Source organism: Cupressus sempervirens, chromosome 9 (assembly GCF_028749045.1).
Source record: "Cupressus sempervirens isolate cs-2001-9-10 chromosome 9, ASM2874904v1, whole genome shotgun sequence".
In the NCBI taxonomy this organism is placed as follows: Eukaryota; Viridiplantae; Streptophyta; class Pinopsida; order Cupressales; family Cupressaceae; genus Cupressus; species Cupressus sempervirens.
In genome coordinates, this window is record NC_143126.1 from 447,293,052 (window position 1) to 447,307,303 (window position 14,252).

General features: G+C 35.3%; 1 protein-coding gene across 2 annotated transcripts in view; it reads right to left on the reverse strand.

Moving 5' to 3' along the window:
- LCB1 (long-chain base1) overlaps positions 1-14,252 on the reverse strand; it is a 123,094-nt gene that overhangs the window by 22,230 nt on the left and 86,612 nt on the right. For both annotated transcript variants that reach the window (XM_089800564.1, XM_089800565.1), the window contains exons 5-10: positions 8,059-8,152; positions 7,880-7,952; positions 7,161-7,293; positions 6,450-6,630; positions 6,011-6,151; positions 5,814-5,909 (exon numbers count right to left, since the gene is read on the reverse strand). In XM_089800564.1, the coding sequence (XP_089656690.1) occupies positions 5,814-5,909; positions 6,011-6,151; positions 6,450-6,630; positions 7,161-7,293; positions 7,880-7,952; positions 8,059-8,152 (718 nt within the window). The remainder of the gene's footprint in view (positions 1-5,813; positions 5,910-6,010; positions 6,152-6,449; positions 6,631-7,160; positions 7,294-7,879; positions 7,953-8,058; positions 8,153-14,252) is intronic.

Sequence of the window (14,252 nt, forward strand, 5' to 3'; positions counted from 1 at the left end):
ATTGTCATAGTAGATACATCTTTACTGTGTATAACTTCTAATATTTTCTGTGTCTCATACTATTACTGCCGGCCTTTGCTTTGACTTCTTTCCATACGGCTCTCATTTTTACACCTCTGCATCACGTTTGGAACTTGTATCTATACCCAATGGCTTATACAAGTCTCTTATATATATATATATCGTTTGGCGTATCATTTGCTTAGTATTAACATCTGTCAAATTATCAATGGTTACATTCTCTTCGTGCATACTCTTGTATTCTTTCATCGACAGTGATGTGGCAAGTGTATCTTTAATCATTTGAATCTAGAGTTAACATCATATTCTCTAATTGCACCTTTCAATGATGGTATTTCAAGTTTTCTTTTTACGGCAAGTTTGGCTGCCATATGATCATTGGAGTTTTCACTGCTATATCAACTGGGCATAGAGTTTTTGTTTTCTCTTTACATCAAGCTGCTCCCAATACCATACACAGTTTCCTCAAACACATGGCTGCCCATTGACTAATTTTTATATTTCCTGTTGTGGACAATCAGATTTTATTTGCTCAGATCAAATTGCTGCATCTTCATCTTCAAATCGCACCACTCTATCACTATTTTGTACGAGACATAGGCGCTGCATTTTAAATCTTCATTCTGATTATCTGTTGATTATTTTATATAATTAATTCCTTCTATAAGACACTGATATATTCTTCAGGATGTTGTGGACCGACCTGTTCAAACTGCTGGTTATTTGTGGATTCATAGAAGACGGATTATTGGAAATTCTGATCACTGTGTACTAATTTATTTTGGTTCTTCAACCTGAAAGATTTTAACTCCATTAATACCATTATGTCGCTACATATATAATAAGGCAACTCCTTCCTTAGTTATTTCATACTCCTTACTGCATTGTTGTGAGTGGATAGCATATAGACTTGTCATTTTGCTGTTAATAAACTCATCAATATTTACATTAGTCTGCAGTCCCTCCATATGTGTTCACACACCAATAGTAAGTATTCACTTTAAGCAATGTATCTATTTTCTTTCTAAGGTTTATTCAAGAACAATATTTAGTCAGTGTACTTGCTGCTTTCTTTCAATTCTTTTCACCTTGATGTAATATATAATTACTGAGATTTGCTTCTTTCATTGTCGTATCTATTATCAACCAACCTATTCCTTCAATCGTCTTTATATAGCATTGGATTCTTAACAGTCCAATTGCTATCTTCCATTTCCTTTGACATCAATGACAACATTTCATCAAGTCTTCAACATTATTTCTCAAATGGAAGACCTAATTTGCAAAAATTAGGGTTCCATCATTGCCATCGTCACTACTGTCATGATTTATTTAATTATTCAGATGTTCTCATGATACGTTTAATAGTCTTTTTAATTGTCATGAACTACATTTAAAAAATTATTAAAAAGAAATTGTAGGGGATAGCTAGTTGTCCCTAAAACAATAAGGGGATGTCTAAGACATCACCAACCGCCTTGGAGATGGGGATATCAAGGCATCTGCTATATGTTTCTTGTCATCCCCAATTTTGGCAATGCATTTTAGGATGTTTCTAGGTTTTCCCATATTGGTGGTGGTGGCAATAACACTTGAACAAGGGAATAGCAAATCCTTGGGAGAATGAGAAATATCGGTAGGGTCTCCTTTCCCCCAAAATGTAGGAAAAAAGGAAAAGAGGATCTATTATGCTACTCACAAATACGATCATATTTCTAGGCATCTGCTACATGTTTCTTGTCATCCCCAATTTTGGCAATGCATTCTAGGATGTTTCTAGGCTTTCCCATCTGGGTGGTGGTGGCAATAACACTTGAACAAGGGAATAGTGAATCCTTGGGAGAATGAGAAATATGGGTAGGGTCTCCTTTCCCCCTAAGTATAGGAACAAAGGAAAAGGGTACCTATTATGCTACTCACAATGAGCCCCCATGAGATAGGCCGACGGTGGGGAAGGGATGAATACGGGACGTCCTCTAACATCCCCCCCCCCCCATCCCCAAAACACCTCAAGGGATAGGGTCAATGTTTGAGGTGGGATGATGGATCCCCATGCAACACGAGACACATTTTCTACATATTTTGACCCGTCCCAAAAATTTAGAAACCTGTTTGCCTAGCTGTCCCATAAAATTAATTTAAATAATGTTTGAGTTTTGATAATTTCTTTGACTTCCACTCTCATGTTATCTCTCAATTTTAAAAAAAAAAATTTAACACAAATGTTATATGTTAAGGTTCCATAATGTATATAAGTGTGCTTTATCTATGTTTTAATATGAATATTTAAATTTTTCCTATATATTTATTAAAGAAATCCTATTTTTTCTGTAGTCATCCCCATTGTCATCCCTTGCTCCAAGAAACAAAATATCCATCTCAAAAACAAGTTTCCCTCTCCTCACATCCCAAGAATCCAAGATATTCTAATTGTTGTTAAAATATTGTCATGATAGCCTTTTTGTCATTGTTATAAATGTGTTTATGTTATATTAATATTACTATGTTGTTGAGATATTTTTAATAGCCTTTTTTGAATTTTTATATACAATATTTTTCAAACATTATAAAAAAAAAAATTGTTGTGAATGCCTAGTTGTCAACGAGATGGTTAGGGGGTGTAAGAGGCATCACTAACTCCCTTGGGGAGGGTTAGGTGTTCTTGACCGTTGTGGGGACGACTAGGCATCCCCTACATGTTTTATAGTCCTTAATTTTGGGACACATTCTGAGACGTTACTGGATTTTCATATACTGGGGGGAACAACTAGGTGATGTCTCTTGATGTCCCCCATCCCAAAAATGCCTTAAGGGACAAGTACAAGTGTTTGAGAGGTATGCACGCACATGCATGTACACACACACACACATAGATTGTTTGTGATCATTAGAACTTTGTTGCAATTGTGTACTTGAATAGGTGGTCCTATAATTGGGCCCATACAAATTGGACTCATATAGGATTCTAGACAAAGCTTTGTGATCATTCTATGCAACTGCAAGGATTTCAAATATAAATAAGGAGATAAGAAATTCATTATATAGGAAATCATGACAACTTTTTAAAACAAACCATGACATTTGACGAAGGCTAGTTCAATCCTACATGTTAAACAAAGGTCAAAGCCATGCTAAGATAACAAAATCACATTTTGATATATCTAAAAAAAGGAATAAACTTTTCTATAAACTTCTCAAATTATCATAACCCGTAGAATTAGGTTTTTATAACCCCATCACACAAGCCAAAATAAAAAAACCTCTTTTCTTAGTGCAAGTTGACAAGGACCAAAGATTGAATGCTTCCCTTAAATAATATGGCTCAAATGTCTGACCATTATAAGTCGGTATCATTTTCAGATGATTTTAAATAATCATAAACAAAATACTTATTCATATATTACAATATAATATTATCCAATCCATCCAAGCAAGATTTATTCTTCATGTATTTTGTCTTCATTTTTTTAAACAAGAGGGATACCTAGCTTCTTGGGACAATTGAGGGGAATTTCCTACCCACAAGCTATGTTTGAAAGACAATTTCTATTGGAACCAAGTTATAGGCATCTCAATTGCTATTCTGGTTTGTTAAATTATATCAAAGAACAAATATAACAATCAATAACCAGTGTTACACCAGCAGGAGGGTGTGGTGGTGCGGGGGTGTGTTGAGACAAGTTTCAAGTGCGGAAAAAAAGGGCCTCAATTTGGGGACAGCGGGGGGGGGGGGGGGGGGGGTTGCATAGTATACATATATGACTGAAAACGCTAATTATGAAATGATACTTCAATATAACATAACAAATATAGTTGAATATAGAAAATTTAAACGCAATTCATGAACCATAAGTTCAACCTTGAAACTTGAAACTTCATAACCATTACCAATGACCATTGAACTCAGTAAAAATTATAAACACTGAAACTTTTAAACATAATAATGATAATGATAAATGATAAATATAAACCATACATAGTACCATGTAAGTCAAACATTGACTATAAAAAACAAAAGAAAAAAGTTTTTTTTTTTAACTTTCCATTCAACTCGTCGGCCACACCCCGTGCGCAACTGCACCCCTGCACCCCGGACACATTCGCATCCCTGCATCCCACTCGGTGCGCCCACGGTGTGGCTACGGTGGGGGTACTCGAGTGTACGACATACCCGCACCGCGGACGTACGCGCACCTAGTGCATGGAGTTTTTGGGGTGGGTGTGCGCACCTGGGTTTTGCTATCAATAACAAGTCAAATTAGTGAACTTACCTTAAACTTCTGATGGAAACAGTAGACTATCAAGTCAAATAAGCAAGAATTCTAGTCAACATAAAAGATTACACGCATGCATATTCTCAACACAACATATTTTTTGTCAAACAAGAGCCCTTGTTGAAAATACCAATAGATCAAGTGAGCACACTTCAGAGAGCCCTAGGAGTTCCTCGGAAGCATACAAGCCACCATGGATTCTCTGTGGGAACACCTAGGATGATCCCAAGGCAGGCAGGGACTGGTTTATAAAGAACCCAGTAACGCAGCATAATTATGAAGAAAAAATGTCAAAATTAATGGACTTGTACAAAAAATTAAAAGATCATGTCATGAGCCTGTACAAATGATAGTAGTTTGCAAACTCTATGAGCACCATCTGAGTTGCCAGGTACTCTATTTTTTCTGTAGGGAGAGGTTTTATAGAAGTACGAAAAATGTCTGTCAGTAAAATAGTGGTTAAAAGGCAGGTTTGCTGAATGCTCTCCAAGTCTAAGCCTACAAACTATGCAAATCGCCTATTTTATTAAAGCTTACACACATGATAGATGCCTATGTACAATTGAAATATTTCTAATAAATAGGAAATCTGTGAGGGAAGACATGCCTAGAGGAAATGGTCCTGTTCGAGAGTTCATACTTCATAGTTAAGACATGTAATAGAAATGCAATCTAGTTAACACAACAGAATGACATAAAACTGAACTTCAACGGTACATCCAAAGACAACCTGGTAGAAGGAGCAGCAGGGACTTTTTCTTAGCTCGAGCATTGATATATTAATCTGCAGAGAAAATTAATAATGAAGGAAAACTAAAAGCTCTTTTAACAAGATTAAAAGCAGCTTATTTGCATTTTTTTAGAAGAACAGATAGGAAACTACAGGATAGTGGTGCACACAGTGCAAAAGAAATATTTCCCTGATTGGAAACTAAGAGAAATCATGGAAAAGATATCAAGGTGGACAGTCTATGCATGTCATCTGGATTTCACTGTTATTATTTTGGTTGACATTAAGTATGTGACTGACTCTTTCACCTGCCTCTGGAGTTGTATTACAGTGTAGGTGCTAGCTAATAGTATGGTGGTAGGAAGCCATTTACTGGGGTTACACTTAAGTATGATTAGGTATCAAATCATGGCCTTCAAATAGTTTTTAACTGCTCTTATCCACAGTCTCTCATGGTGATAAAGGTTGTGTCGAGTCTGGAGATTAATGACAATGGGACAGGAGGTCAAGGGGTTCAATAAAAGCAAATCTTTGACAGAAGCCAAAAGAGATGGGGGAATATCAAGAGATTAGGACTTCCCCAGAGGAACTGCTCATCAGTATAAAAAGGAAGAATTAAGAAGTGGCAAAAGCAATGATGAAACGTCTCAGCATAGGAGAGAGTGAGAAAGGCAACAAAAGTAATTCTCACAAACCAGTACTCACCTGATGCTCAATAAGGCCACAAACTGAGCAAACAGATGGAACATTAATAAAGCAAAGTGGTTCTTACAAAACATTGTTAATACCTGATGGTCAGCAATTTTTGCACTTCCTGTGCAGAAGCCTCCAGTAGTTGCCAAAGCATTCCCCATACCAGCAGTTATAATGTCAACTTTTTCAACCTGCAAGTGCTCTAAAATTGATCAAAATGTCCATTGGCAAACTCATTAGAGTAAGATAGCAATATGTAAAGATATTTTCTAAGGTGGATTTCAGAACATACCGGAATTCCATAATGTTCAGTGATACCTCTACCAGTTTTACCCAGTACACCAAATGAATTGCTTTCATCTACCAAAACCCTGAACTTGTACTTCTCTTTCAATTTTATAATTTTATCCAAGGGTGCCATCTGACCTGAATTCTGTAATAGTGGCAATTACATAAATTTATAATTGGGCATCAGTAACAAAAAGAGTAACCGTTCAAAAAGCTAACTTGAGAATCAACCTCTTCATGCCAGTATAGACAAATATAATTTAGCTGATCTATGTTTATTAGGCTATAGTAAACAGAATATAATAAGGAAATTCTACTAATATTCACAGGTAACCAAAGAAGGTCAAAGAAAGTTTAGCCAGCATACATAATATTAAGCTTGTCCAGCATACATAATGCAAGAAACAACTGATGATAAAACTCCAATATGCTACCAAAGATACCTGGTAAATGGATTCAACAACAATAAAGCGTCGATTCAGCACTTTTTTGACTTGTTTATCTTTTAAGAAGACCTCCTCTAAGATTTCTTCTAGAGCACCCATATCATTATGCTTGAAAAGTTTTACAGTGCTTCTTGAAAGATGAAGCCCATTTTGAATTCCCCAGTTTACACCTTCATCACTGCAAAAAATTTACAAGCACAAAATAAAAAATGAAAAAAACAAAGAAAATTCCATCATATATGTTTTCATTTTTTTATTTTTTTATAAATGAATTCCAGGAGACCTGAATATGTTTAAAGATTATTTAAAAGTCGGCATTCAATAAAATCGTCAACCCATGTCATTCATTTTCAAGCGCAGAAGAATATCCTAAACTTGAGTATTTACTATTACTTAGAGTCAACAGGAACTATTTATCAGATAAATGTCTAGTCATAAAACTGAAAGGAGGACTATTAGGCACATATCTGAAATAGATTGCACAATATACAATACACCAGTCACAAGAAGAATGTAAATATTAGCAATGGGAATAAAAGCTCCCAAAGGTAATGATCCCATATCAATATTTCCATCTCTTCTACCATTGTATGATCCATCGAATTCTAAAGAATTGGGGATAAAGAAAAAGTTTCTACCATGAAAAGGTTAAAAAATAGCATCCCTAGAAAACAGTATAGAGTTTCAATTGAAAATAGAGAAACTCACGCAATAATTAGATCACCCCGCTTGCAAAATGCTGGAATTGTACTAGCTATAGTTGCAAGACCATATGAATAGAGAATTGAATCTGGGGTCCCCAAAAACTTTGAAATTCTGGCTTCGCAATCAAGATGAACATCTGCCAACAACTCAAGTTTAATTTTTGAATAAATTAAGTAAAAAGAAACAGAATTACTGCCCCTATGCAACTCTGTCTATACATACATACATACATAATGCAAATGTAAGAAATGACACATGAAAAGAATCATTTTAAACATTGTTATCAATAATCAAAAGCACAATATAGATCAATTTATATTGGACATGATGTTCTCTGAGGATTAGGTTTCCAAAACTTCTAGGCACAAAAACATCCACAAGAAATAATTAATTATAGAAAACAAGAGCTAAACAAATAATTATATAAACATATCAATAGACTGATATCAACAATAATATTTTTTAAAGGAATAATTTGAGCTCTTTTTAGGGCTCGATCTATTCATAAACAGATTACAAATGTAACCTTATTGGAACATAGCATGGTCAAACAATATGGGTTGTTATGCACCATATAGTATTAAACCTATCAAAAGTGCTGTGTTATCATATTTTCCCACTTGTATTATCAAAACTTTCATATTTTCATGATCCAATACAGGGCTGAATAGTTAAATCTAGTTATTAAAGAATAAATAACAGAAATGTGGTCTCCTTCTCACCAATAGTCCCGTAGAAGCCACGAGGACCACAAGATCCCACGCCGTATTTTTTAACAGATGCTTCACATGCTTCCTGAAAAAGAATATTATTAGTCAACTGAAACTCATATTGCAGTACAGTGATAGTACCTTCTAGAAATAAACAGAAAATAAGATAGAGCCCTTTTCTGTTCACTCACTATTATCTTCTCACTCCCTATTAATCCAAGATAGTTTGTTGAAGCCAAGTTGACAACTTCTTTTCCCCTTACTATGGTATGTGGACCTGCAGCACTACATCATACAAAAAGGTTTACAAACAATTCTCTAGATGAAGCATTGCAGCAGTCACTGAATAATTAGTTCTCTAATCAAAAACTCTTGTGTTTCCTTTAATTAGCACAAAATCCAGACTATATCATTTTACAACTCTCACAGACCAAATTATATTATCTTTATTTCATATCTCAGAAACTTGATAATTAAAGATTAATTGTAAACAACTAGTTATCTAGATCCCATAACTTTCACAAATGGATAGTACACCATGTTCTGCAAAGCCATGTCATTACCTTTCAGTTACCCATCCCTCTTACAAAGAAAAGTAAGAGAGTTGGATAAGTTAACTTTATTAATGTCCATTAAGTGCCCACAAAATGGGTCAAAGGGACTGCCAAGAAAACAGAAAACCAAAAAGAGACCAGCCCACAGAAAGGGTACAAACTGGTACCCAAGGGAACAAAAGCAAAGCAGAAAACCAAACCAAACAAGGAAAGTGAGACCATAGGAGTGGGGTGGAGCACCATTGAGGGACCACTCCGCACCTAGGAAACCAAAGCCCTGCGAAAGAATTTGCAAACCAAGTGATGAGAGGAAGAGCAGTGAGTGGCCCTGAAGTGTCTCTATAAAGCCGTGAAGGCCGTTGTTGGAGGGTCCTAGAGGATGAAGCATGTTGCTGCTGTGAGGAGCCTCTATAGGGCCTAACCGATCTAGAAGAATCTGAGGGGGGCAAGTTGTTGCTTGGTACCCTGATCCAGAGGAAGACCCATGAAGAAGAGAGTGATAAGCCGACAAGAGTGTGTGCGTGACTGTATAGGAGCCTGAAGCTGAAGCTTGTGGTGCCGAAATCTAGTAGCCTCCTGAATTTAGAGGGCAAGATACTGCTGATCCATGTATCTGAAGAAGGTGGAGAGATTCTAGGACTCCCTAAAAAGATAGTAGAATCTCCCCCTGATCTCATACCAAATAGTACAGTGAAAAATGAAATGATCCTTAGCCTCCAACTCCCCAATACTGCAGTGCAGGCAAATCTTGTGCTCTCTTTGTAGCTGATGAGGGACCACTAGTAATAATGTATTGTTCTAGTTGCAGGATGCCTGCCCTGCCCTTGCACATGTGGTCCAAATCGGTACTGGTTTGAATGCATTATCTAGAAGCATGTGGATGTAACTATGATTTGCATCCTAGACTATATATTTCTTTTAAAAAAATTGCATATATATACACACACACATACAAATGCATCCAAACGCCTCAAAAATATTCCACGCATCTACATACTGAATTCTTGTACCCGCATCCGAATAGGCAACTACGTGTATTGTTTGTTGCACCCAAAACCACTTTATGTGGATCTATGGTAGATAATATCCTGGAGTTTGCATGAAACACTCAGAAGACATTTACTTCTTTCCCAGGGTTATTGCTAGTAGTCTAGCATGATCTTACACTAGTTCACACTATGACTGGCCTTGCCATTAAAGCTTTAGTTATGTGCAACAAACAATGGAAAGATTAAATCCACTGGAAGAACAATAAAATAGCTTTGTCAGGTTTTTTATCATGGACGGATAATGTAGTGAAGAACTACCAATACCTCACCATCTTTTATCTCCATTCTACAAGAATCCTAGCATCAATCAGTATATGCATGGAATATTTTCAGACCTATTCAAGGGTGTTCAAAAATACTAATTGGATTAGGGACAGTACATTGAGCGGAGGCTCTCTTAAACGAAGACCAAATAAGGCAATTGGATTTCAAAACATTGACTTAGCCATTTCAAATTTTTTATTATCCTCACTAAAATCTTATTTTAGCATAAGGTGGTGCAATTACCAAATAGTTGCAGGATAATAAGATTTTGCTTGTAAATAAGCTCATTGATATATAGTACCAGTTATAACATGAGCATACAATGGATGTCAAAATGTAGATGAGCGTGTTGATTCTAACATCCAAGTTTAGAGGAAGCAACAACCATGAGCTACATTTGGGTTTGATGGATTAGCAACATCTTTCAGTTGGATATATGCTTTTGTTTAAAAGACCAACATGATACAATCAATAATATTGCTTGTACAGGCAAGTTGTTAGGGTTATGACAAGTAAATCTTCTAGTATCCTTAAGATGGTTGTCTTGGTTCCTTGATATTGTGAAGTTTTTAGTGAATCAAAATTTGTAGAAAAATTTAAGTGGCATGTAAGCCCTACTATCGTGTCCTTGTCATCTACAATGCAGAAGAGGGGTAAAGTAACTATCATCCTATTGATCAACACTAGAACTCGTATACAACCTGTGAAGAAACAATTTACAAAAACTCAAGATCCAAGTAGATAACCTAGATCCTAAACTTCAAAAACTCATCTTCTTATCATTATGGCCAAAAATAACTCCATTGATCTCAAAGGCATTTAGTGATCATGTTGAAGCATGCGTATTGATGCCAAAGATGTCCCGTGAAATAGGCCTAGACCTGCTACCTAGTTCCTCAAGTAAGCTACAATTTCATGGTTTGAATCACAAAATCTATGCCACCAATCAGTAAACATGAGAATCACTAAAATCAGTTTTTCAAATTGAACCACATAAAAACCTCTCAAAGTGTTTTATAACTCCAAAAAATGACAATTTAAAAAACATCTCCTGCCTCAATCTGAAGATCATGTAAATTTCAAGGTTGAACTATGAACACTAAAATCCCAATCCCACTTTCTTCCCTCCAAACATACCCTGTCAGATGTGTGATTGAAACAACCATATCATATTGACCAATAATAACCTGGCAGCTTTTTACAACGAGACCATCTCTGTAATGTCCCCATTTTTGTGCCTTCCTCAGTGCCAGTGTTTCTAGCAAGGTTGGCCTATCATATGGTTCCTATAGACAAGTAGTTGTGTAGGGGACTTATTTAGGAGCTTATGGAGACATATCAGACCTTTGTGAGCCAGTTAAACGAATTTTGGACAATCTCCAAAAAATTGCAAGAAATCCCTATTTTTCAGGGATGGGTTGGGAGTTGGTAGGGACGTAATAGGAGACCTCTGGGATCAGCCAAGTGACTTTTGGCACAGTTCCTATTCTTTAAGAAAGTTCCAAAAATTTAAGATAAGACAATCAATTAGCTCATAGTGGTAAGACAGCAACAATGGACAGGTGAATAGGCGGAACTCAGATTGGGGTCTAGATGAGTGAGCTATGAACGATTGGGAAATAATTTAATTATTTCCTAAATAAGATTATAATAAAATTATAAATTAACTTTAAGTGAACTATTACAGTCACTTATATTATAATAATTGAAAATAAAAGGGGTCATGGACACAAGTTCCTAGGTGAAGAGTTGCAAGTTATAATTTGATAAAAGACTACATATAATGAATACATGACCCCTCATTTGGATTGAAACTCTATGAGGAGAAATTTTAAAAATAAAACATACTCAAGCACAAAAGAAAATAATAAAAGAACCCTAAAGAGGTTTGAATGGGTCTGGAGGGAAAACTAAGAATAATAAAAAGGAGGGAATTGAGAAAGAAGGATTCATTCCAGGTTATTTTGCAAATAAAATTTTGGAGGTGAAGCTTGGATGAAGAGCACATAGCCATGAATATCTTCTGACAATGAAATTTCTCAGTGGATTGAAAACCTACAGGCGTGCAACATAATCCAAGGGTTTTACTTTTCTTTACACAACTCAGACCAATTCCTTGCAGAGGAAAACAGTTTATGAGAAGTTTAATTAGAAATTAGGTTGGGTGTAAGGCAAATCAAATCAGAGATTGGCAGATCACAATATTGGATTGTAATTTCCATTATATTTTGGGGTCTTGGAGCCAGCAGTACTACTTAGGGCATTATTTCAGATCCATCTTTGACATAGGCTGTTGGAATTGAAGATCACTATTTCCATTGATCTTGGCAGAATTCACAGCAATTAGTAGTCATCAAAATCAAGACCGTGATACCTGGGGTTTGTACACAGTTGAGCCATCCATTCAGCTAGTAACTACATATTTCCAGCAGTACAAGTTATTTTCCCTCTCAAAGTCAGTTGGCAGGTGTGTTTCAGCAGATTGGAGAACAGATCAGATTGGTGACATTACAAGCAAACCAAATTATTTGCTGTTATACCCCCAGCCACCTATAATACCTGGTGCGGCCATGTACAATTTGGGAATTTTACAATAAATCAGAATTGAAATCAGTTTGGTGTCTATTCTCAAAATTAATTGTTTTTGCAATTTGGTTTTTCCTTTCTTAGCATTGCATACTATATCGTAAAACACAAAAAATTGGAAAAAATAAAAAATAAAAAAATCAGAAAAGCAAAGTACTCCAAAAAATAAGAATTTCTTCATATGCTGATCAAAGTCAATTTGTAAAATATAAAATCAGATCCTGGTAAAACCCAATCAGGGGTTGGTAATTACAATCTCTAGATGGAAAGATTAGTGTGTTAAAGCCATTCTACTATAAAGCCATTATGTCCTAAATCCTATATTGTGTCAAGTATCACTCATGTTACATCCCAAATTTTGCCCAAAATTTTTTAACTGATTACAGCCGTTGTATCAATTTATTTCTTCCTGATCATGTGAAAGTGAGTTAGTTAATTATAGCCGTTGTATCAATTTATTTCTTCCTGATCATGTGAAAATGGGTTAGTTAATTATAGCCGTTGTATCATGTGAAGTGAGTTAGTTAATATATATATATATATGATAATGAGATATTTTCATGAACATGTGAAAAAGAGTTAATTATTCTAACGTTGATGAAATCTCTAACGGTCACTAGATGATTTTGAATTAACAATTTATAAATCTTGAAATGATGTCTTGGCAAGCATGTTGTTTTGAATGATTACAGGAAGAAGACTGAAGAGAGAGGGGAAGCATTGCTAAACGGGGTCATTGGAAGGGAATGGTCGAATGGTCCAGTTATCAGAATCGAAAAGTTTGACCTAAAACTATCTTGGCAAAGTTATCAGGACTTGACAACATGTTACATGGTGGAATTGCATGAGCTATAAAAAGGAACATTATAATAATAATATAAAATAAACTCCTACCTTTAAAGAATCGTCAAGTATTATTTAATTATTATTATACATTCTAAAATACGAACATATGTGTATAAAAATAAGATGACACCAATTCATTATAAATTATAATTTAATGATGCCACCTTATCAGTACGCACACATGAACGTAGATAAGAATATAACATAATAATAAATAATATTAACCCTTTAACTTTTTATTTTTCTTCTTTTCTTCCCTCCTTTTCTTTTCTTTTCTTTTCTTTTAATCGATTTTTTATGGTATTCAAATGAGTTCTTATAATATCATTGAGTCTTGTATTCGTAGCAAGACATCTTTTTCTTTCTTTCTTCCTGCGGGCAGTGGCTCTCTCTAAGCAACTGAGATTATACCGATTAAAATCACTACACTCTTTTCCCTTCTCTTCCACGTTCCTTGCTGCGGAAATCAAAGTCATTGAGTTTGCATAACTAAAGCATTTAGGGATATATCTGCGAAGCCGAGTAAGAATACAACCGAACCAAGATTATGTTGTTTACGTTTTCTTAATACTGAGACTGTTGAAATCACATGTCTCCATTATGTATGAATATTTCCTTAATGCTAGTTTGATGAATCGCATAACTTCATAGCATATATTCTTCTTAAATGTTGTGTTGTGAATCGCACACTTCCAAATGTATATAATGCAAAGTCTGTCGGTTTATATAGAGTTCAAGAGTCGAATGCATATGCTACAGTAACGTGTTTGCTTTTTATTCCATAAATCACCCATTCATACATAAATTCCATACAGACCGAGTTCCAAGTAATAGCAAAACGTATGGAATCTGATAAACAATAAGGTTACTTAGCATATCAATCATGAGTAGTAAATATCTTAGATTCAGGATTAAAAACATAAATGTGTATATAATTGTTCATATCACAAAGAGATGAAATCATGTAATTAAACACCGAGGAGTTCACCAGCAATGATGTATGTTAAGGTGAAGAGGTGTAAAGCAAAATCCAAGGAAATCAACTTGTGAGCACCTAGGAATCACCAACTTGATGGCTTGAATGGT